We start from the raw sequence: 22219 nt of genomic DNA on the forward strand, positions 1-22219 counted from the left end.
TGGTACCGCCTAGTTTTCCAAAGAAGCTCTTTTTTGCAGTGTGAGGGAGTGAGGGTAGAAATTCTCACTCAGGGAACTAAGCAGCGCGTGCGCACGCGCGCGCACACACACACACACACACACACACACACACACACACAAGCCTGGTGAGTGAAAGACTATTTCTATAAGAGGAAAAGATACTGTTACCTAGCTGAGGGTGTGGGGAGGCCGTCTTGATAAAATGTCCCTTATGGTAGAAGGATTTAGGCTGGGAAAGAGCCTTCTTCAGGTCTAGCTGAGTCCATCTTTTCCTCACCCCCCTTACTCCCCAGACTGACTTTGCCCTTTCTGGGAATGACGGAAGTGCCCAACTTGAGGAACCTCGCTCACAGGAGGGTGCTCTTATGGGGAGCCTAGTCCCCGTGAGGTAGGGGCAGAGGATCCAAGGAGGAATCCCTGGAAGAGACAGGCCTTCAGGGCTCTCCTCAGGGGCTGAAAGGAGCTGTGGTTTTCTCCACCCGCCCACTCCCACCTCCCTCCCTCCCTCCCTCCCTCCCTCATCTGCTTTTACTTTCCCCATTGATTGTTCCCTCATTAGTGCAGAGTCTGCTCATCCTTCCCTCATCCCCTGCATGTGCATTGACCCTTTGTGAGTGATTATAGGGCAGATGGGGGATGCCATGGAAAGCAACAGAAGTCACTGATTGAGTCCTCCTGGGAAAGGGGATGTACTGACGGGCAGCTCCCCTCCCTAGCCTTGTGGGTCCTGGACCCGGCCCAAGGATCCATGTGGGGAGAGGGGCTGCCTTGCTCTCGAGATGGGTGAAGCGCTTCATGTGTGAGCAGCTCGTCTCTCTCTGGGTCCCTGGCTAACATCTCTGGACGTCACCCTCCCAGCTGTCTTGAAGCCTTGGGGCAGTTCCTCAAGAACTCAAGTCCAAGAGAAGAGGGGTGCACCCCAGTGACTTGGGTTCACACACCTCCCCCACCTTACCTCAAGAACAGCCTGTGGAGAAGGAATGCGCTGGCTCTTCCACCTGTTCCCAATTCAAGTTGATGGGGAGCGAGGTCTCCTAAGAGGCCGAAAGCGCAGCTCCTGCCCTGGCGTTCTGGAGCCCCGGGATCCCTGGCCTCACAGCCAGGAGTGACTTGAGTGGGTGGGCTGCATTTTTCCTATGGTTTCTTCACCATCTTTTACTCCCTGTAGCCCGTCAGACTGGCTCCTGAGCGGGAATTCATCAAGTCCCTGATGGCGATTGGCAAGCGGCTGGCCACGCTCCCCACCAAGGAGCAGAAAACCCAGCGACTGATCTCAGAGCTCTCCCTGCTCAACCATAAGCTCCCTGCCCGCGTCTGGCTGCCCACTGCCGGCTTTGACCACCACGTGGTCCGCGTGCCCCACACCCAGGCTGTTGTCCTCAACTCTAAGGACAAGGTAGGTGGCCTCTGGCCCAAACTGTACCCCTTATCTGACTCCGCTCCCCCAGCTGCCCAGGGTAGGTGCCCAGGGACGCCCCACCAGCGTCCTGGACTCCCTCCGTGGCCCCCGTGCACGTGTCGGCCTTTGACATCACTCGGTGCTGTTGTGATTCTGTGAGCCCTCCGGTCCCCCGCTTTGGGCTGTGTGTTTCTGGGCCAAAGAGGCCAGGTCTTTTTGGCGTGCTTCTTGCCGTGTCTCAGGAGAGAGCCGCTCTTCTCTTTTCCTCACAGTCCTTACAGGAGCTCTTCTCCAGCCCTTCTATAACGCTTAGGCTCTCCAGGTATAGCAACAATGAGAGTAGAGAAATCTTTGTTTCTAAGACCTTTTCTGATCGCAGTGGGTAGGGAGAAGGAGCAAAGGGTGCCGATTCACATTGTTTGGAGAGAATTAGCTAAATTTGTCTGCTAGTTGAAATGAGTACTGATGGTTCAGATTTTTTTTTTCCCAGAAGATGTATTGAAGACTAGAATTGTGTTTGGAACAGTGCCTAGCTTTTTCCTGGTCTTTTTTGTCTATTTTTAGGACGAGCCCACAGGGGCTTTCAGGCCCCTCATGGGTGGTAATTGACAGTTTGGAATGGTTTTGTCCAGGTGCGTCATCTTTACATTTTGAAGCTTAGCTGAAACATTTTGAAGACCTACATACTCTCTCATCCAAATTCTTTATACAGCTGTTCATAGGTTAAGTTCCTGCCCTAAATATGGCATTCCTGGTGTAAGGGGACTGACTGGTGGATGCAGGCTGGAGTCGGAGTGAGCAGCAGAAAGAACCGTGTTAGCAGAGTTGAGGTTTGGGGGGAACAGAGGTGGAGGTGAGTGGCAAATGCTGTTCTCACGCCCCCGCCAGGCTCCCTACCTGATCTATGTGGAAGTCCTCGAATGTGAAAACTTCGACACCACCAATGTCCCCGCCCGGATCCCCGAGAACCGAATTCGGAGCACCCGGTCTGTAGAGAATCTGCCCGAGTGCGGCATCACCCACGAGCAGCGGGCAGGCAGCTTCAGCACGGTGCCCAACTATGACAACGATGACGAGGCCTGGTCCGTGGATGACATAGGCGAGCTGCAGGTGGAGGTGAGGGAACTCCAGGGAGGTAATACTGAGGCCCAGCTTCTATGCTTCGGGAGCTTTCAGTATATTTGAGACAAGGCAACACACATGGAGGCAGGCTGAAGCAAGCGCCCAAAGAAGTGGGGCGGGGAGTGATGGGCTGGGTATGCAAGGGGGGTGCTCTGAACAGGCTCGGCTGGGCTAGATTCTGGTGGAGCTCATCTTCCTGCAAGAATTTAGGCTAAAAGGAGGAACTTCAAAGCCCAGAGAGTAGGGAAAATTTCATCAATATATTGAACACCTGATATAGAAATTCTTAGGAAAGCAGAGAAGAAAAAGTCATACATTCATTCAAGGAGTGTTTATGAAGGGCTTTCTTGGTGCCAGCCCTGAGTGCGGTGTGCTGGTAAACAAGGCTTGGCCCCTGCTTGCAAGGAGCTTATGACCTAATGGGAAAGAGACCAAGGTCAGTCAGTTGTGGTGTGGTTTGACCCAGGTTGTGCTGGAGAGGTTGGCGTGTCATGGGAGCACCTGAGGGTGGGGGTAACATTCCAGACTTGGGTTGAACCTGCCCCCACAGATTTTCTGGAGGAAGTTCTGTTTCACTTGAGGCCTGAAGGTAGGAATTAGCTGTATTCCACGCAGGGGGAATAGCATGTGCAAAGTCAGGAAGACACAAGAGAGCTTGGCCCGTTTTAAGAACTGAAAGAAACTTTTGGTGGGTGTGAGATGAGTCATGAAGAATGAGGCTGGAGAGGCTGGCATGGGCCAAATTGTAAGAAGGATCCTGTAAACTGTGGAAAGAAACTTGGATTTTGTTCTGTGGTGGTAAGGATCTAGAACAGGATTTTATTAGAGTTGTGACACAACCAGATTTTCATTGTGTGAAAAGGCTGACTCTCTGTACCTGAGCTTACAGTCCAACTGGGGAGGCTGGATGCAAACATTTAAGGGAAAAAAATCTATTATTAGATACACTACAAGGCAATGTGCAGAAAGTGATGAATGGAGTTAAGGGAAAATGATCTGGTACAAAGGAAGGAGAAAAGGGACTTGATGTGAGCCTTGGGATCTGGTAGAATATTTTATAGCTAAAGATGGGTAGGTAAGATTGAATAGCTTATGGAGTTCCCATTGTGGCTCAGCGGGTTTAAGAACCCAACTAGTATCCATGAGGATGCAGATTCAATCCCTGGCCTCACTCATCAGTGGGTTAAGAATCTGGCGTTGCTGTGAGCTGTGGTGTAGGTCACAGACGTGGCTTGGATCCAGCGTTGCTGTGGCCATGGCGTAGGCTGGCAGCTGCAGCTCTGATTCCACCCCTAACCTGGGAATTTCCATATGCCATGGGTGTGGCCTTAAGAAGAAAACAAAACAAAACAGATTGAATAGCTTAGGTTAAAGAAATCCTCAGAGGAACCTAGCCTGGAGAGGGTCTGTTCTGGCCCCTGAGGGAGAATGCTTCCCTGGCCTAAGGAGGTTTTCAGTATAAGGCTTTCTGTGATGGTCATAGCAGCGGTTTGTAAACTTGAGTATACGGAAGGCTTTTGGAGAACTTGTTAGAAATTCAGACCTTCAGATCTCATTCCCAGAAATTCTAGTTCAGAATGATTGGCGGGGGGGGCGGGGGGGCGTTGGTTGGGAGTTTGTGTTTTAGCGGCATTCCCTGTGTTTCTGATGCAAGTGAGCTGACACGTTGAAAACCACTGCTAGAGGATCTGTTTGGGGTCCAGGTAGTCAGGATGCTGCATAACCAGGAGAGACTTTTTGGAGCAGAGTTTGGAAGGGCTTGAGAGCTGATCATGATGTGGAAGCAGCAGCCAGAGTGGCCTGAGGTGAAAGAAGCGACACCTGTGCTTAGCGCTTCTGACCTGCAGTCCCCTGCTCTCCTCAGCTCCCTGAAATGCACACCAACAGCTGTGACAACATCTCCCAGTTCTCCGTGGACAGCATCACCAGCCAAGAGAGCAAGGAGCCTGTGTTCATTGCAGCAGGTGACATCCGGTATGGCCAGGCTATGCTGCCTCTCATTTTGCAGCCGCCTCTAAGGCACTGCCTATCTCTTTGTCTCCTTTCTCTTTGTCAGCGTGTTTCTTCCCCTCTTTGTCCTTACTCTCTCCTTGTCCTGAGGCCACCAGACTTGAGGCCAGTGAGGGTGTGGGCTGAGGAATTCCTGGGCTACAGAAAAATTAAATTTCAAAAGGACTCCAAAGGAATGAAAGCACCAGAGGAGGGAGTTAGAGCAGCGTTGCCCAGGTTAGGTCTGAGAACCACACATGTCAGAGTCAAGGGAGACAGAAAAGATCTTGTTGGAAAGCCAGATACTAGAGCCACACCTGTTCTGAATTTAAAATCTTGGCTGCAGAGTGGGGAGGGTCTGTAGTCTGCATTTAACATGATTACAAACCAGCAGGTTAGCAAAAAGGTGTCCGTGGTGTGTTTCCTTCCGTGAGTCTCCCTCAGCCCAGGTCTCTGTCTCTGTGAGTCCAGAATCAAGGAAACAGAACAGGAAATGCCGGCATAGGCGGGGACGTGAGGCTCTGGGGTAACTCCTCCAAGCAAATAATATAGTTTCTTCCTGCTAGACGGCGCCTTTCGGAGCAGCTGGCTCACACCCCCACGGCCTTCAGACGAGACCCAGAAGACCCTTCTGCAGTGGCCCTCAAAGAGCCCTGGCAGGAGAAAGTGCGGTGAGTTGGGCAGGGAGCTGCCATCTCCAGGCTCTCTGAGTCCTTACTGCATGTGGAGTTTGATTTGGGGTTTTGGCAGAAGCTGTGTCTCTGTCCTCAGCCTGGCATCGCTTTCAACAGCCTTTGCTTTTTTTTTTTTTTAACAGGCGCATCAGAGAGGGCTCCCCCTATGGCCATCTCCCCAATTGGCGGCTCCTGTCAGTCATTGTCAAGTGTGGGGATGATCTTCGACAGGAGTTGCTGGCCTTCCAGGTGTTGAAGCAACTGCAGGTAAGAGAAGAGAGGGAGAAAGAAGGGAAACTCAGTTCGTGTGCAGCCCACCTGAGGTGATCATCAGGTCTGTGGAGAGCTGCAGGGGACCAGCCTCCTGCCCAGATCTGCATTGGACTTAAACTCAGCTGCTGCTTCTCCCCAGGAAGTATAGCTGCAGGGGCAGCTCCACAGCGACCTCTTGTGGCCCTTTTGTGACCGGCACCTGTTCTTATCACTGGGTGCTGAGTTTGTCCTTTAAATAAAAATTCCCAGCTGATTTGCAACACGTGGGTTGCAGTGTGCTGAGATGTCGATTCCTGAGCCCCCGGGTTGGTTGCCTACAAGTGAGTTCATCTGTTTAATCAGTTCTTTATATAATTCATTTTCTAGAGCAGCTTTCTCTGAGCCTAAATCTTTTTTGGTCTTTTTCTCCATCCTTTGAACTTGGATTAATAGCTTCCACTCACCCTGCTTGCGAGCTGATGGTGAGGTTTCCTGCTCTCTCTCCCTTTTTTGGACTTCTGTTTATAAAAATCTTTTTCCAGGGAGTTCCCGTCGTGGCACAGTGGTTAACGAATCCGACTAGGAACCATGAGGTTTCGGGTTCGGTCCCTGCCCTTGCTCAGTGGGTTGATGATCCAGCGTTGCCGTGAGCTGTGGTGTAGGTTGCAGACGCGGCTCGGATCCAGCATTGCTGTGGCTCCGGTGTAGGCCGGTGGCTACAGCTCCGATTAGACCCCTAGCCTGGGAACCTCCACATGCCGCGGAAGCGGCCCAGGGAAATAGCAAAAAAAAAAAAAAAAAAAAAAGACAAAAAAAAATAAATAAATAAAAATCTTTTTCCACATGGCTCCTTGTGTCTTGTCAGGCCTTGGACTTCCTTTCAGAACTCCGTGGTCCTCAGTGGGATCAGGGTGTTTTAATCAAGTGATGGCCTAGAATCCAAGGCCACCAAGGGATAGGAACTGTCCAAGGCTAGGCACAGAGGGGGTTTTAGCCTCCTCCCTCAGTTTGGAGAGGGTAAGTTTCATTGCCTCTCTGTCTCCTCACAGTCCATTTGGGAACAGGAGCGAGTACCCCTGTGGATCAAGCCATACAAGATTCTTGTGATTTCGGCTGACAGTGGCATGATTGAACCAGTGGTCAACGCTGTGTCCATCCACCAGGTGAAGAAACAGTCACAGCTCTCCTTGCTCGATTACTTCCTGCAGGAGCATGGCAGTTACACCACTGAGGCTTTCCTCAGTGCCCAGCGCAATTTTGTGCAAAGCTGTGCTGGCTACTGCTTGGTCTGCTACCTGCTGCAAGTCAAGGACAGGTAGGTGAATTCCTGTCCCTCATCCTAACCTTTTCTCCAGGGTTCCCTCTTTCCCTTCATGTGTAGTCGGATTTATTCATCAGTTGCCAAGATATAAGATGAAACAACCTACTTTAAGCAGAGACAGATGTGTTCACGTGCCTTAAAGCAAGGAGGCTACCAGGGTAAGGAGTGAAGGGCAGGGTTTGTGCAGGGAGCAGGGATTGAGCAAGCAGGGTCTTGAAGGACGAAAGAGGAGGACAGAGAAGCCATGGGGGAAAGACGCTCCAGGCAGAGGAAACAACTCGAGGTGATTAAAGCTTGGGCCACACAGCCTGGCACAGTAGTAGTGGGGACGTCAGGTGGGTTGAGGCTGGATTAGTAGGGCCTTCGTTATGAGGCTGAGGAGTTTTATTCTGCAGGAGATAGGGAATGGCAAGATCTAGTCTTTTGAGTGAATGCACCCAATGGCACTGTGCGTGAGGTTGGATATAAGTGGGCCCTTTGCAGTGAAGCAAGAGCCTGGCCCAAGGGTAGTTCTACAGGCTGAAAGCAGAAAGGAGCAGCTGGATATGAGAGACATGGTGAACACAAAGCTGAAACTCCTAGCCCTGAAATCTCCTTGTTCCAACATATGATTTCCAAGACTTAAGCAGCTGCTGTTTTGCCCAGAGCTGTCTTTTCTCCCGCTGTCATGTGACCTTTATGAAGCTCAGCTTACATATAGGTGAACAGCATGTCGTACAAAGATAATTACACCCCCTGAGGCCCTGCTTTTTAGGACTGTCTCCAGACAGTGACTCAGGGTCAATACCCGGAATGCTTCTGTGAGCTGTGCCACTCACAGGGTATAGGGCAGCTGTCCTGGGAAAGCACTCGTTCAGTGGCCTGTGCTTCCAGGTTCCCGGTGATATATAGCAGCACATGAAGATTAGCTAATGGGGGTGTTCCTGTTGTGGCTCAGCAGTACTGAACCCGAATAGTATCCAAGAGGACATGGGTTTAATCTGTGGCCTTGCTTAGTGGGTTCATGGATCTGGCGTTGCGGTGAGCGGTAGTGTAGGTCGCAGATGCAGCTTGGACCCCTTGTGCTGTGGCTGTGGTATAGGCTGACAGCTGTAGCTCTGATTCAACTCCTAGCCTGGGACCTTGCGTATGCCCCAAGTGCAGCCCTAAAAAGAAAAAATAAAATTAGCTAACAGATCCTCTTAATCAGAACTCTAGCATCTATTAAGTACTTGCTATGGCCTGACACTTTTTTTTTTTTTTTTGTCTTTTTAGGGCCGAACCCATGGCATATGGAGGTTCCTCGGCTAGGGGTCCAGTCAGAGCTGTAGCCACCGGCCTACGCCACAGCAGCATGGGATCCTTAACCCACTGAGCGAGGTCAGGGATAGAACCCGAGTCCTCATGGATGCTGGTCGGTTTCATTAACTTCTGAGCCATGACAGGAACTCTATTTTTTTAGATTCCACATAGAAGTGATATCATATGATATTTGTCTTTGATTTACTTAGTGTGATGGTCTCTAGGTCCATCTGTGATGCTACAGATGGCATTATTTTATCCTTTTTATGGCTAGGTATGCTCCATTGTATATATGTACCACATCGTCTTTATCCATTGTCTGTTGAGGGACACTTAGGCTGCTTCCATGTCTTGGCTGTTGTAAATAGTGCATTGAGGTACATGTATTTTTTTAGAGATTTTATCTTTTCTGGATATATGCCCAGGAGTAGGATTGCTGTATCATATGGTAATTCTATTTTTAGTTTTTTTTTTTTTAAGGAATCTCCACACTGTTTTCCATAGTGGCTGCACCAATTTACATTCCCACCAACAGTGTAGGAGGGTTCCTTTCCTCCATACCCTCCAGCATTCGTTACTCGTAAACTTTTCAATTCTGACCATTCTGACTGGTATGAGGTGATACCTCATTGTGGTCCTGATTTGCAGTTCTCTAGTAATTAGCAATACTAGGCATTTCACATGCCTGTTTGGCCAGACAGTCTTATATTGAAACCAAATGAAAATGGTTTCAAACAGGTGTTTCCTCACAAGGGAAATAAAGGTCAGCAAACTTTCAGAACCTGTGTTCCTTCCACTCTGCCAGCCTTGCAGATGAAGCCAGCAGAGGCTTTGCACTTGCGAGCTGAAGGGAAATGTCATTATTTACGAGGAAGCTGGTTGCAAGCTTTAGACTGTTCCTGAAGAGTCGGGATTTAGAACCAGGGCCCAGGAAGCCCTAGAGCCTAAGCCCCTGGGTTGAGTAAGTGGGGTCAGGGAAGCAGGTGCTAGTCAGGCCTTTGGGCTTTTCTTTAGGAAATGAACACAGTTGAAGGTATGTCTCCTAAATTAGATTACATACTGAAGATGAGAGTCTACCTTTTAAAAGGGAGAGAGGGGACAGGCAGCTGATAAACCTTTCATAATAACTCAAAAAAGAATACATAGTAGTCAAGCCATGAACGGAATCATCACTGGAGAGAAGTGGCAGCAGTAAATGAAGCCCCAGACTGGAAGCAGTTGAAGGTCTTTAACCGCTTCCGATTGAGTGCCACGTAGCTTTGTGGCTGGAGCTAATTCCCGACGGTTAAGGGAAAGAAACTGCCCCTCACTGGCTTGGGACCTTGGCTAGTGAGTCAGTTTTCTCAGGGCCTCTGTTTCCCCACCTGTGAAATGAGAAGCTGGCCCAGGCCGTCTAGAACTCTCTGGCTTTCAAGACTGTGTGTATTGCTAAATTCGTGCTTTGCCATAGCGGGAAGGATGCAGGTGAGACTAAGTTCTCCCTCTGTTCCCCATCTTTTTGGCCAATCAGACCAACCCCAGAGAAGGTGGCCTCAGACTGTGAGTTCTTAGCCTAACAAAGCCTCTATTGACACTGAGGAGGTCCGTTATGCTGAATGGCCCAGCTTCACATGCTTAGCATGTTAATTGCTCCTCCCACTGGCCATTCATGTGGGAATCACAAAGACCTGGGATTTATCGCCCCTGAACTCTTCTTCCTACAGCGAGCTTGTAGGAATTGCCTCCTGAGATTTTTTTTTTTTTTTTTTTAGCATAAGTGGTTTTACCAGGTAGTTAAATCTTACTCCTCAAAGACACTGTTTTACACTTAAACTGCACTCAGCCTGGGACCACGGCTCCCTTCTGTAGTGGACTGTAGGATTTACAAATAAAACACAGGTAAACTGCTTCTGACCGGAGGCCTCCACTGAGCCGAGTGCGTGGCCTCCATGACAGCCTTCTTGCCCTGCATCTCCACTAGTTCTTTACTAGATTGGGGTTTGTTTAGGTGCTTAGCAGTGTAATTATTAGAAAATCAGGATAATCTTCCAAGCTGTTAAAGTGTAAATGATAGCGAATCAGACCCCACAGCCTTCGTTAGCTGATACTTTTCTGATTTCCTTTCTTCCTGCTGCTAGCTTTGGGTTCGAGGAGGTTGGACCCACCATTATAGACACCAAGCCAGGGGTGTCGCTGCTGCCATGGGGCCAGCGTGTTGCAGCTTGAAGTTCCTTCCTCCCTCGGACTTACTCCTGCCTCTTCTCCTCTGCCGCCTCCTCAGGCACAATGGCAACATCCTGTTGGACGCGGAAGGCCACATCATCCACATCGACTTTGGCTTCATCCTGTCCAGCTCACCTCGAAACTTAGGCTTTGAGACATCAGCCTTTAAACTCACCACAGAGTTTGTGGATGTGAGTTGGGGAGGAGGGGTGCTTCACTGCATTCTTTCTCTGTCATGGGACGGGGAGCTCATGGGCTCCCCCCAAGTTGAGGACGAGCAGAACAGAAATAGCAATACGTCAGGCTGAGGCCAGATGTCCTGAGGGGCTTCCTTGCCTGGGAAGAGGTGGGGAAGTAACGGAGTCTGACACATTTGTGCAAGGGGGGCAGCTCAGGCCGGCTCGTAGACTCTGAGCTCCCTTGCACACCTGGCACTCTGCTCTCCTCCCAGGTGATGGGCGGCCTGGATGGTGACATGTTCAACTACTACAAGATGCTGATGCTGCAGGGGCTGATTGCTGCTCGGAAACACATGGATAAGGTGGTGCAGATCGTGGAGATCATGCAGCAAGGTGGGGCTGGGGAGAACGCTGGTGTTTGCAGATAGGGCGGCACCCAGAGCACCTCAGGATTCCCATTTAGGTTGGGGCTCTGGGGCATGGAACTTCCGGAAAGTTGATTCCACCTCGGGATCGAGGGCGGGGGTTTCCAGAGGGTTTCCAGCTCTGCTCCAGTGCCCTGTGTCCCCTTCAGCACTTTCTTCCTGATTCCTGACAGCTGGTCCTGCAAGTGGGAGGGAGGAGGCAGCAGAAGCTACCTCCTAGGTGCACACACTCAGGCCCAGAGCAGTCCCAGCTCCCTGTCCCTCGTCCAGCTCAGAGTTTCTGTCTCCCATCGCCTGGCTCCTCACTTACTCGGAGGTTTTCGGTCACCCACCTGCCTCGCCATTGGCCTTTGACTTCTGCCTGCCTTGTCCTCCGCCCGCTCTTGTCCCAGTGCTCCCGCTTCCTGCTCTGGGGATCCCTCTCATCTCTGTCCGCCCTCATGCTCCTTCCTCCCGACTTCGCCGTGTACAGTCTTTGTCTAGACGCCTTCCTTCCCTGGCTCCACTGGGCCCTCATCCCCATGTCTTCCTCAAGACTGTGGTGCCCACCCGGTCTGAGCTGCCAGTCTCCTCCTCCCCTCCCTGCCCCTGCCCCACAGGTTGTCGCCGTTGCTCAGGAGCATCCCCGTCTGGCCCCGTGATGACGGTGGCCCAGGTCATCTGTGAGTGTCAGTCGTAGTAGGCAGAGGCCTGCGACCAGATAAGTGCCCAGCTCAGGGCCCATTCCTTCCCTAGAACCTTTTCCCAGCCACCCCTCTGGGTCCTGAGACTGCTCCCTCAGCCCTTACTGGGGCCAGTGCGGTGTTGACCCGCTTCCCTCCTCTGCCCTCGCCCCCTTGCCTAGAGGGGCCTTGCCTAGAGGGGCTTAGGAGTGTGGGATGAAGGAGGGCTTGACACAGGGCCTCGCACCACTTCCCTCTCTGCCCAAACAGCACTGCAGCCACAGCCACACCGTCAGGGCGCTCTCTGAGGTGGGAGGGAAGGGGCTCCTCAGGGACACGGCCCTTCCCACTGCCACTCCCTCCTTTCCATCCGTGACTCTTCCCTCTGCCTGCTGCCCCCAGGTTCTCAGCTTCCTTGCTTCCATGGCTCCAGCACCATCCGCAACCTCAAGGAGAGGTTCCACATGAGCATGACGGAGGAGCAGCTGCAGCTGCTGGTGGAGCAGATGGTGGACGGCAGCATGCGGTCCATCACCACCAAACTCTACGACGGCTTCCAGTACCTCACCAACGGCATCATGTGACACCCTCCTTCTCTGGCCCCAGAGCAGTGGGGGAGTCAGGGGACCCTCCCTGGGAAGGCCCTTGGAGAAACCCTAAACCAGGACGCCCCACCCACCCACCCATCCACCAAGGGAAATGGAAGGCAAGAAGTACGAAGGATCATGTGGTAACTGTGGAGGGTGCCAGGGGATGGGAGAGCCAGCTGTGGGGGGTCTAGGCGTGCCGGGGCTTCCTGGCACCCCCGCCCCCACCTGTGTCAGTATTATCACCTGACAGACTCCAGGACTCGCTGCCCTCCAGAGAACAGAAGTGATAAGTGTGAGGACACTGGGGCCTTTCTTCTCACCAGGGTCCAAGAGGTTCTTCCCACAGCCATCCTCTTAATCTGTTCTGGGTCCCAGGAAGCAGCGAAGAGTAGGTTCTTGGTACTTAGGACTTGATCCTGTGGTTGGCCTTTGGCCATGCTGCTGCCCAACTGTCCCTGCCCGGGGACTGGCCCTGGCCCGAGTTCCCCTTGGTAGGTGGGCTCTGGCATAGGGTCCTGCACTTGCTGAGGAAGGGAATTATCACAGCCCCTCCAGTCTGAGGGTACTGGCCCAGCCGCGGGGGAATTCCTTGCCCTGATCCCTTCCCCACACCCAGGGAAATAGCTCTCAATTTTTTATTTTTAATTTTTGTTTGAAATAAAGTCCTTAGTTAGCCATCTGTGTCATTTCTGAGTTGTATTTTTTTTTTCAGGGTGGGGAGTGAACAGATGCCTTAGTGTCCAATACACAAGGCACCACACGGAACGAGGTGGAGGAAGACTGCCTTTCCCTGCTTCTTGCGGTTAATACCACCTCTTCCCTGAGACGGGCCTCCCTCCCCACTTTTGACTCTCGCCCCCCTCCCAGACACGTCCACATTGTCTAAATCACATAAAAAGAGAAGCCTGAACGGGGATTAAACCACAAGCAGTTTTAATAGTCTGGTTTTCTCCCTCCCCTTTCCCCCACGGTTAGTATTATTACTACAACAATAAGGGATTCCTGAGAGCCTGTCCCCTCCTCTCCCTGGGACCCCCTTGACAGGACTCGTCCCCACCAACCCCCCCCTGGATTTCTGGGGAAAAAAAAAAGACAAGTGAAAGGCACTGCAGGGATGGGGGGCTTGAGTGCCAGGGAGTCTGAGGGGGCACGAGGGCAGAGCCAGGGCTGCCATCTGTGGCCACAGGGGCTGAGGAGCGTGCCCCCGCATTGAGCCTTCCTGCCCCCCATCCCACGAGGGGGGGGGGCGGGGGCTGCAGCAAGAGAATAATTAGTGTTGGGCTCAGAAAGGAGAAATGGAAGGCCCACTCTACTAGGACCCAAGGGCCAGACCCAAGGGGGACTGCAAACAACTACCATCCTCAAAAGCTTGTTGTCCCTGGGGGCCCGGGGCGAGGAACTGAACCAACCATGAACCCGAATGGACCTCCCCGGCCCAGGGACCAGGCAGCAGCAGTGACCCAGGCTCCCGGGGAAGAAGGAGGGGGCTAACTAGTCAGTCTGGCCTGAACCCTAGTTGTCCCCACTGCCCCCTTGCCGAGCCCTGATAAACGCCATGCCGTGTGTGCGGAAATGGGTCTTGAGGTTGAGTGGACTGTCGCAGCTCTTGCCACAGACCTTACAGGTCAGTGGGCCTCCAGAAGCAGGCGAGGGTGAATCTCCACCTTCTGGGTCAGACCTGGAAGGTGGGGGGGCCTCTTCCTCCCCATCCCCCAGGCCCAGGGCACTGGCACTACTCACACCCCGCTTCTTCTTGTGGCTGATGAAACGGTGCCGGCTCAGGGAGCCAGGGGACGCAAAGCACAAGCCACAGTCGAGGCACTGCTGGGCACCGCCATCTACCCTCAACCCCACCATGAGGCTCGGCTCCACTGAGCCACTGCTCCGGTAGCGCAGGGGTCCGTGGCCTCCCGACCCAGGTCCACCCCTGGGGGACTTGGCTGGAGGTGTCGTGCTGTCAGGCTCCTCGCTGCAGGAGTCAGACGACTGGCGGCGTTTCCGTCCCGGCCCCTGGGGGAGAGCGTGAAGGAGCTGGGTCTCCCGGCACCCCCCTCTCCCTGGCACCCCGCCCCGCTTCCTGAGACCAGGTCTACAACCGCACAGGCCCCCGCTCCCACGGCGCTCATACAGAAGGCTGGGCCTCTGCCTACCTGGGCTCTGGCACCGGGGCCCCGAACCAGGGTGCTCCCCCGGCCAGGGGACTGGGCCCCGAGCGGCAGGCCGTGCCGGACCTGGACGTGCTTCTCCAGGATCAGGCGGCTGCTGAAGGTGCGCTTTCCCTCCGTGCAATACCTAAAGGGGAGAGCAGGCCGGGTGGGCGCCGGGGCACAGCCCGAGGCCAAGGCTTGTGGCTCAAGCAGAGCGGCTACCAGAGCAGAGGAAGGCCTCAACCTGCAGTCCGCTCCCACCTGAGGGGGGGGAGGCAGGTATCTGGGGGAACCAGGGTGGGGCGCGGAGCCCTGCTGGACGAAAAAAGAAGAAGGGGCGAGGGGGTGAAGGTTACCTGCATGGGTAAACTCGCTTGATACCCTCGTGATTGACTCTGACGTGGCGCCGCAGGCTGGGGGCGGAACAGAAGGAGCGCTCGCAGAGGCGACAGGGAAACTTTTTCACCGACTAGGAGAGCAGAGGGTGGGGAATCTCAGGGCCAGGCTCCATCCAGGACCCCACCCGCACTGCCACACAGGTCACTCCCAATGCTGCCCCTCCAGCCACCTCGCTCCACTGGCGGCGCCCCACTCACCTTGCCATGCTCCTTCTTCATGTGGCCCACATACTCGTCACGCTCAGGGAACCAGGAGTGACAAAGGCCACAGGTCCAGCCTCCAGAGCCCCCGCCCCCACCCTTGATGCCTTTGCTCCCCAGCTCTCGTCGGGTCCGTTTGGTTGGGCGAGGGGGTTCGGGGGAGCTGGGCAGCTCTTCCTCTTCAGAGGATGAAGACGATTCCTCAGTAGGAGCAGCTGCTCCTCCCCGAGACACAGACAGCTCCTCAGGCTCAGTCTTGGGGGTCAAGAGGGCACCCCCAGCCCCTTTCCCAGCAGTCTCCTCCCCTGCACGCCCAGACTGATGGGTGTTCTGTGAGAGGGAGACAAGGCGGGGTGGGGAGGCTGTTGTGGGGGACGGGCCGGCTTCGCCAGAGTCTTGGTTCTCCCCTGCCCCCACTTCCCGAGGGATGACCCCAGGCTACAAGGCTGAGCACCCCGCCTCCATCCCTTGACTCCTGTACCTTGAGATGTTCCAGCATGGTCCTTTTTTGGGCAAAAAGCAAAGGACACGATGGGCACTTAAAGACGCTGACACGCTGGGGCAGCAAGTGCTGGTCGAAGTGTGAGGAGAGGAGGGGTTTGTGAGTGAAGACCGTGTCACACATGGCGCACTTGTAGATCATCCTGTGCAGGAGGAGAGGACAGTGCAGACACCCGGCCCCATCACACCCGCGCCCGCTCCAGCCAGCCCCTCCTCATGCTCCATCCCCGGGTCTCACTTGGCCTGCTGCGTGTGGAAGCTGGGATGCTGGGTGTACAGGTGGGCGTGGGCGCTGGGTGCAGACTTGAAGGCCATGGGGCAGATGGGGCACTTGTGGAAAACCTCGCAGTGTGACGTCTGGATGTGGGACTTGATGGAGTTCACACCCCCAAACACCACGGCACAGCTGGGGCACCTTGGGGAAGAAGGGGAGGCACTGTGGTGAGGTGGGGGAGTCTCAACGGCCACCCACCAACCCCACTCTCATTCTCGGGGACTGGGTGGACTCTGAGGGGTTATCAGTGGTAGAATACGAGCAAGTGGAAAAAGGAAGGAGCTGCAGGACCCAGTTCCCCACGGGAGGCCTGCAGAGGCAGAGCTGGTGCTCCAGAGGTGGCCCTGCTCGCTCCCTCTCCGTGGGGATGATGGAAAGGCAGGGAGATCTCAGGCTGCATCTGCCAGCACACCAGGCCCGAGGGATTCCGCATGAAAGATGGGGCTCTCCCTGTGAAGCCAGCTACAAGGCTGTACCAGGCGCCATGAGACCTTAGCGAGCAGGGGGAAGGGAGACATGGGGAGGAGGTGGGAGGCACCTGTATCCTACGCGGCGAGAGAAATGCAGACAGGCCTCCCGGAGGTGGGTCTGAAAGTTGGCTTGCAGAAAGTTGCCCCCACACTCAGGGCAGACGTGGGGAGGTCGGTTCTTATGCATGCGCTGGTGTGCGCCGAAGCTGCAGCGATTGGGGAGCATCATGGGGCAGGTTGGGCACACCTGTCGAGGAGGATGAAACAAGGTGAGTAGGTGGGAAGAGACCTGTCCCCCTTCCCTTCTCCTAACCTGGCCAACACCTTCCGAGATCCCATCCCCATGGCACCCGACTGTCCCCTTCCCAGGGAGGGGCTGCGAAAAGCAACTCACATTGCTGGTGGCCCCAGGGGCAGGTGGTCCGAGCTGCTGGAAGTGGGCGGCCATACCAGCCTTGTCCCGGCACTGCTCCTTGCACTCCAGGCAGCGGAAGCACGTGTAAGCAGAGGTGGCCGGGGCAGCAGGCGGCTCGGAGGAGAGTGGCAGCACAGGGGCCTCAGCAGCAACTGCAGTAACGGCGACTGAGGTGACGGCCCCGTCACCCTTGCCCAAGGCAGGCAAGGCTGGAGGTCCGAGGGCAGGTGGGACCGCCAGCAGGGGCGTGATGTCCGGCTGACCCACCATCTGGTCAAGGGCCACCGGCCTCATGACCAGGTGCGAGCACTGCATGACGAGCCCCTTGTCCTTGTGCTCGCGGGCGTGCAGCAAGAGGCTGCACTTGTTGAAGAAAACCAGGCGGCGGGCGCAGTGGTTGCACGTGACCTCGATGCGCATGCTCCGGCGGTCGTAGTGGCGTGCCAGGCTCTTCTCCAAGGAGAAGGCGTCCCCACACTCGAGGCAGCGGTAGCCTGTGGGCGGCAGGGCCAGGCCGGCCTCGGCCGGCGGACTCAGGTTCGGCCGGTAGGCAGGCAGCAGGTTCTTGCTGTTGAGGATCTTGTTGAAGGCCTCCACCAGGCTGGACTGGGTCCGTGAGATCACCGTGCCGCCTGCTGCCCCTGGCCCGGTGGCCGGCTTAGAAGGCTGCACCATCACCACCGAGGCACCATTCACCTTCTGCCCTCCTGTCCCCAGCCCTGGCCGCCCGTCGGCCTTGGGCAAGGCTTGCGGTACCAGACCCAGCACATTCTTAGCCATTGTTTTTGGGCTGGTGGCAGTGCCCCCGGGCAGAACCACCGCTTTGCGGGCCACGCTGGCTGCCATCAGCATGGCAGTACTTGCATTCTGGATGGTGGCCACAGGCAGCACAGTGCCCTTGAGCCTCGTGCCATCACCCAGCTGGACACTCACCACCTTTGGACCCTCAGGGGTCGGCGTTGCAGGGGACAGCTTCAGGAGGCTAGTCTCCGCCAGGAAGCCCCCCTCGGCCAAGGGAGCTGGAGGATCAGGGTCTGAGGGGACCCGGGTTACAGTCCTTGTGATATTCCCGCAGGATGTCTTAATGGTCTTGATCCGCACCTTGAGGGGCCTAGAGGAGCTGGAGGAGGCAGGGGAGTCATTGCTGTCTTCATCTGCAGCCTCAGCTCCACTAGAGGGACTCTGAGGACTTCCTGGGGGAGACTTGTCCACTGGCCGCTCATCCTCTTCTTCCTTTAGGGGCTGACAGCTGGGTAGTTTAGGGGAGGCAAGTGGGCTCTGGTGCCCTGGAGACTGCTTGAAGAAGGGCACCCCAGCAACCCGGGGAGGTGAGACGCTGGCAGGGACGCCTGCGGCCTCAGGGCTAGAGACTGAGCCTGGCCGGGCTAGGCTCTGGGGACGAAGAGGGCTGCTGCAGCTCTCCTGCTTCAAGGCCCCCAGGGGTGGAGAAGTGGGAGGCAGCAGGGCTGGGCCATTCTCCCGTGCCAGCTCAAAGGGAGAAGGGAAAGGAGGTGGGGTCATGGCCCCTTCCCGAGGCGGGGAGGGTGCAGAGGGAGGCAGGGGATCAGGGTGTTCTCCTGGCTCAGGCCCAAAATGAGCAAAGAGATCCAGGGGAGCTTTGCCTTCCAGGGATTTTTCTTTCCAGGTACCCCCACTGGGAGGAGGAGCTGGAGAGTGAGGGGTTCCTGGGAGGGATGGCTCAGGGCCCCCAAAACCATTCTGCATCAGACGAGGTCCCATAGGTCCTTCCTTAGTCATTCCCCCGGCCCGGGCCCCTTCGCCTCCAGAATTCCCAGCCAGGGACTCCGACTGCTCAGGACACACAGTGTTCTTGACAATGACGCTGACTGCTGAGATGTCTGATGGTGGCTGGCCATGGTCAGAGGCCTGGGCAGGAACCCCTGGACCATCTCCGGCAGTTGCTGTTGTTGCTTCTCTAGATTCACCCCCTACACTGGGTTCTGGCTTCCCTGAGCCTCCTGGCCCCTCATTTTCTTCTGGTCCAGAGTGGATGGCTTCATTTGCATCAATGTCAGGGATGTCAAAGGCAGCAAGGAGGTCGTCAAAATCAGGGGTCTTCATGTCCCCCATGGCAACAGGTCCCAGACCTGCTGAAAACAGTAAAAGGGGGGAGAAGCTGAGACCTATAGAAGCAGGAACCCTGGACCTCCTCCCTCAGGATCTCCCCATTCACCCCGTCTCAAAACCCACGCACCTTCTGATTTGGGGACCCCTCCATCATAGGGCAAATCCTAGAAAGCTGGTAGAGGCACCTGTTTGGCCAAACCATAAATTCGAAAGGAAAGTAGTTTGTACATTCCAGGGAGGGACACCAAGATGCAGAGCAAGCAAAGAGACTTCTCAGAAATACAGGTAAGAGATACAGGTAATAGAGATGGAAGGAGTTCAGTGAGTATCTTGGTTGAAACCACCTCAGCCCCTCCTGTGCCCGGCACAGAATCAGTCAACAAATCAATGCTCCTATCAAGGAGGAGGATGGACAGGATGCTCTAGGTTTAAGGGCTCATTCATGGCAACATGGGATCCATTCACGTTCTTCATGGATCTTCGGGGGGGCGGTCCACAGAGATCTAAAAAGCCATGTGTCTAAAGGGGCAGTGACGTAAGCCAAAAGGTAAGAACTGATTCTAGTTTCACCTTTTATCAATGGCCTGCTACATAAGCACGTTACTTCACTGTCTTATTCTTGCTGTCTGAAAGAGGGGGCAAGTAATCTATACATCAGAGTTGTTCTGAGCATAATATGAATCACAGAGTCAGAACCCAGACTGCAGCCAGGACAACAAGGACATGCCAGGCCAAGAAGGAGCTGGGAAGGAATAAGCACTGGAAATCTAGGGCCGGGGTCAGAGACAGAGTCAAGGGTCATGTAAAGTCAAGTCTGTGCCACCTGGGGACATCACTGACACCTGGAGATCTAGTTTGGTAAACAGGGAGACGTGGACTTGGGGAAGTTGCCCAAGAGACTGAGGTGGGAAGAATAAGACCCAGGAACAGAAAGAGACAAAGAGAAGAACCAGAGGGGAAAACCATGACGGCAGCCTGGTCACAAGGGCCCCAGCCTAGGCTTCTCCTGTCATAAACACCTGCTGCTCGCTCACCTACCTTCCCAAGAGTGCCTGGCCCTCCCCAAGCCAGCCCCTCCTCCCCCCCTTCCTCCCTCCCTCCGCATCTTGCTCTCTCAGGGCTAAAACTCCAGGGTATGGGCTTATCCAGCACAGCTGCCACAATGGGGAAAAGCCAGGCCCCTCACCCCTGTCACTTCTGCTCTGAGCTCCTCACCCTGGTTTATCCCCAACTCACACTCCTGGCCCTTTTCATTTTCCCTTGGCAACAGTAGCCCAGGAAGCCTCACCCAACCCCCTACCTGTCCCAGTGCAAAAAAAAAAAAAAGTCCCACAAGTCTTATGTGGCACTAAACCAACAAGAAGGCCAGCCTAGAGCTTGCGGGGGACCCAGGTCAGTTCCCTACCTGTTTCTCCCCACAAGCGTCTCTATATCTAGGAAGAAGCAACTCTGCCCTTACACACTCCCTGCCCAGGATGCAAGCCATTTCCCAGCGCCAATTCCCTCACCTCCTTCCAGCCTTTAGAGTGTAACTGGAGATAGTCCCAGCAGGTGGCAGCTGGCAATGCTGGGACCAAGGTGGGGGTGGAGGGAGAGGGTACCAACTAGAGGAAGAAAGGGGAGTCCTTCCCTCTCCCCCTCTACTTAATTCTGCAGACTCTGGGTTTAAACAAAGCCCTCCACCCCTTGCTTCTGCCCTGGTGTATGGCTAGGGCCCTCCCCTGCCTGGCTCTCTCCCCACCTGGAGAGGCCTGAGCTACCTTCCACTCAGGCCCTCAGAAAAGTGGGCTGGTGGAGCACAGATCAGTGGAGACTATGAGAAAACATCTGCCAACTCGTCTCCCCCAAGCAACTCCCCCTTTGGCATCCAAGTGACTTAGAGGTCATCGGATGGCCAGGAGCAGACAGTATCAAGCAGCAGGGCTCAAGGCCGAAGAGGCTTCCCCCGCCCCACGGCCCAGGCCTTTCTGCGGCTGCTGCCGCCCTGTCTCTTGGCCTCCAGCCCCCTCCTTCCTTCTGTTCTTCCCCAAAAGCCAAAGGAAGGGGCTGAACAGGAAGAGGGTGAACCAGCCTGGGTTCACCGGGGCTGGGTGGGGGCTCTGCGTCCCTTTCCCTGGCCCGGGGCCTGCTGCGCAGAGGAGGGCGAGGGGCCGGCGGCCGGGGGCGATTAGGCTGCCGCCGAGCTGGGCAGCGGGCGGAATTAAGTCCCTGCCATCTGCCGAGGACCGGCGCGGGGAGCAGGTCCAGGGTAGCGGGGAGGGGGCGGGGTGTACACAGAAGAAGCCAGAGGGGAAACTGAGGAGCGCCGCGCTTCTCTAGCTCTCACCAGCGTGCCAAGGGAAGGACGGGCCTCGGCCAGGCCAGGCCCTTGGGGAGCTGCCGCGCAGCACCTCCCGGCCCTGGGCTACAGGGGAGTAAGGGGGGGCGTGGAAAGAGAGGAGTGGGGAAGGGACAGTCTTTGCCAGACTCGCAGCTCTCCAGGCGGGGTCCGTCCCAACTCCGACCTCCCCGCTTCCCCTCCCTGCGCAGCGCAGCCTCCTCCCCCTCGGACTCCCGAGGCTCTCTCGAGACTGGGGAGGGGTCGGAGGGCGCACGGAGGCCGGGAGCGCGAGCCTGAGTCCCGTCCGGGCCCGGACGCTGACCCGCGCCCAGTCGGGGTGCAGGCTCCGCTCCGGCCTGGCCCAGGTCCCCCGCCCCCACCCCCGGACACGGACACCATTTTAGGTCGCGACATCCCGCAGCTTCCAGTCCCCTGGCCGCGCTCCGGACGCCTCTCTGGCTGGGGGCGCCAGGAGTTGGGGACCCCGACCCTCCCAACACGTTTACCCTTCTAGGGACTGTGCTTTCAACAGGCAGGGACTTTCGCCCATCCGCCCCAAAGAATGGGGGCGGCTTCAGGGCCCTCCAAGAAGCCATCCCGGGGGGCGGCGCGGGGAGGGGGTTAGTTAGCCAAGTGGGGGGAGGGGCGGGGGTATTTACCCGCCCCCCCAGGGGCGGGGCCAAAGGCGGGTATTTACCCCGGGCACGCTTACCTGTTCCGCTCCCAGTGAGGGCCGAGACCCGACGGTCTCTCCCCTACTCCGGCCACTGCCGCCGCCGCCGCCCTCCCCGCGACCGCCGCTACTTCCTGCTTCTCTCCCGTTCAGCCTCCCCCTCCCTCAGCTCTCTTCGCGTTCCCGGTCTGGGCTGCCCGCTTTCGCACTCGCCATTGGTAAACACCCTTGTCGTTCAGTACTGCGCCCCGCCCAGCTCCGCACTGGGTTGGCCTTAAGTACTGCCGCTCGGAACCAGGTCTGCACAGCCTTCCCGGCTTCATTGGGCAAGGAGCCTAGTCCTTCTGGAGATGCTTCTCCCCATTGGTTGCGCAGGGACCCACCTGCACTGAGCATCTCATACATGATTGGCCTCTGATACTGTCGCTTAGAAAAAAGCCAATCTGGTTCCCTCCTTTCCTACTGGAGGAGGTGACTATCCCAGGTACGTCTCCGCCCCCTCACTCCCTATTGGCCGCGATCTTTGAAGCCTGCAATTCACTTATGCAAATTTAAAGAACTCTGCTTTTATTTGGTGGGCACGTTGAGGAGAACCTCTTTGGCTCTGAGTGGAGC

The 22219-nt window shown here is 55.7% G+C and overlaps 2 protein-coding genes across 10 annotated transcripts in view; one reads left to right on the forward strand and one right to left on the reverse strand.

Annotated features, from left to right (window-relative positions):
• The window catches only part of PI4KB (phosphatidylinositol 4-kinase beta), a 31580-nt gene extending 18777 nt beyond the window's left edge, over positions 1-12803 (forward strand). For 3 of the 7 annotated variants that reach the window (XM_047784669.1, XM_047784666.1, XM_047784667.1), the window contains 10 exons: positions 1190-1417; positions 2309-2536; positions 4407-4516; positions 5098-5202; positions 5349-5472; positions 6507-6772; positions 10320-10452; positions 10713-10833; positions 11465-11527; positions 11930-12803. In XM_047784669.1, the coding sequence (XP_047640625.1) occupies positions 1190-1417; positions 2309-2536; positions 4407-4516; positions 5098-5202; positions 5349-5472; positions 6507-6772; positions 10320-10452; positions 10713-10833; positions 11465-11527; positions 11930-12111 (1560 nt within the window). In that variant the 3' untranslated portion in view covers positions 12112-12803. The other 4 variants (XM_047784668.1, XM_047784670.1, XM_047784671.1 and 1 more) reach the window with 3 other exon arrangements.
• Positions 12804-13033: 230 nt separating this feature from the next.
• On the reverse strand, positions 13034-21786 carry ZNF687 (zinc finger protein 687). 3 transcript variants are annotated; one of them, XM_047784664.1, is made up of 9 exons: positions 21644-21786; positions 16503-18631; positions 16177-16355; positions 15603-15779; positions 15345-15507; positions 14861-15193; positions 14621-14733; positions 14268-14409; positions 13034-14127 (listed from the first exon to the last, which is right to left on the reverse strand). In XM_047784664.1, exons 2-9 carry the CDS (start codon positions 18612-18614, stop codon positions 13630-13632), a joined length of 3717 nt encoding a protein of 1238 aa, XP_047640620.1. In that variant the 5' UTR covers positions 18615-18631; positions 21644-21786; the 3' UTR covers positions 13034-13629. The 3 variants fall into 3 exon arrangements, with proteins under 3 accessions (XP_047640620.1, XP_047640619.1, XP_047640621.1); XM_047784663.1 differs by having other exon boundaries at positions 16503-18634; XM_047784665.1 differs by lacking the exon at positions 21644-21786 and adding an exon at positions 18739-18763.
• Between the last annotated feature and the right edge of the window lie 433 nt (positions 21787-22219).

Source organism: Phacochoerus africanus, chromosome 6 (assembly GCF_016906955.1).
Source record: "Phacochoerus africanus isolate WHEZ1 chromosome 6, ROS_Pafr_v1, whole genome shotgun sequence".
Taxonomy (NCBI): Eukaryota; Metazoa; Chordata; class Mammalia; order Artiodactyla; family Suidae; genus Phacochoerus; species Phacochoerus africanus.

Bases quoted from the DNA above. Each gene is read 5' to 3' on its own strand.
- ZNF687 (XM_047784664.1), bottom strand. From the start codon at position 18,614: ATGGGGGACATGAAGACCCCTGATTTTGACGACCTCCTTGCTGCCTTT. The intron at 16,356-16,502 runs GTGAGTTGCTTT...CCTCCTCGACAG, and splicing joins CCCCTGGGGCCACCAGCAAT to GTGTGCCCAACCTGCCCCAT. The intron at 14,410-14,620 runs GTAACCTTCACC...TCTCCCCTTTAG, and splicing joins AAGCGAGTTTACCCATGCAG to GTATTGCACGGAGGGAAAGC.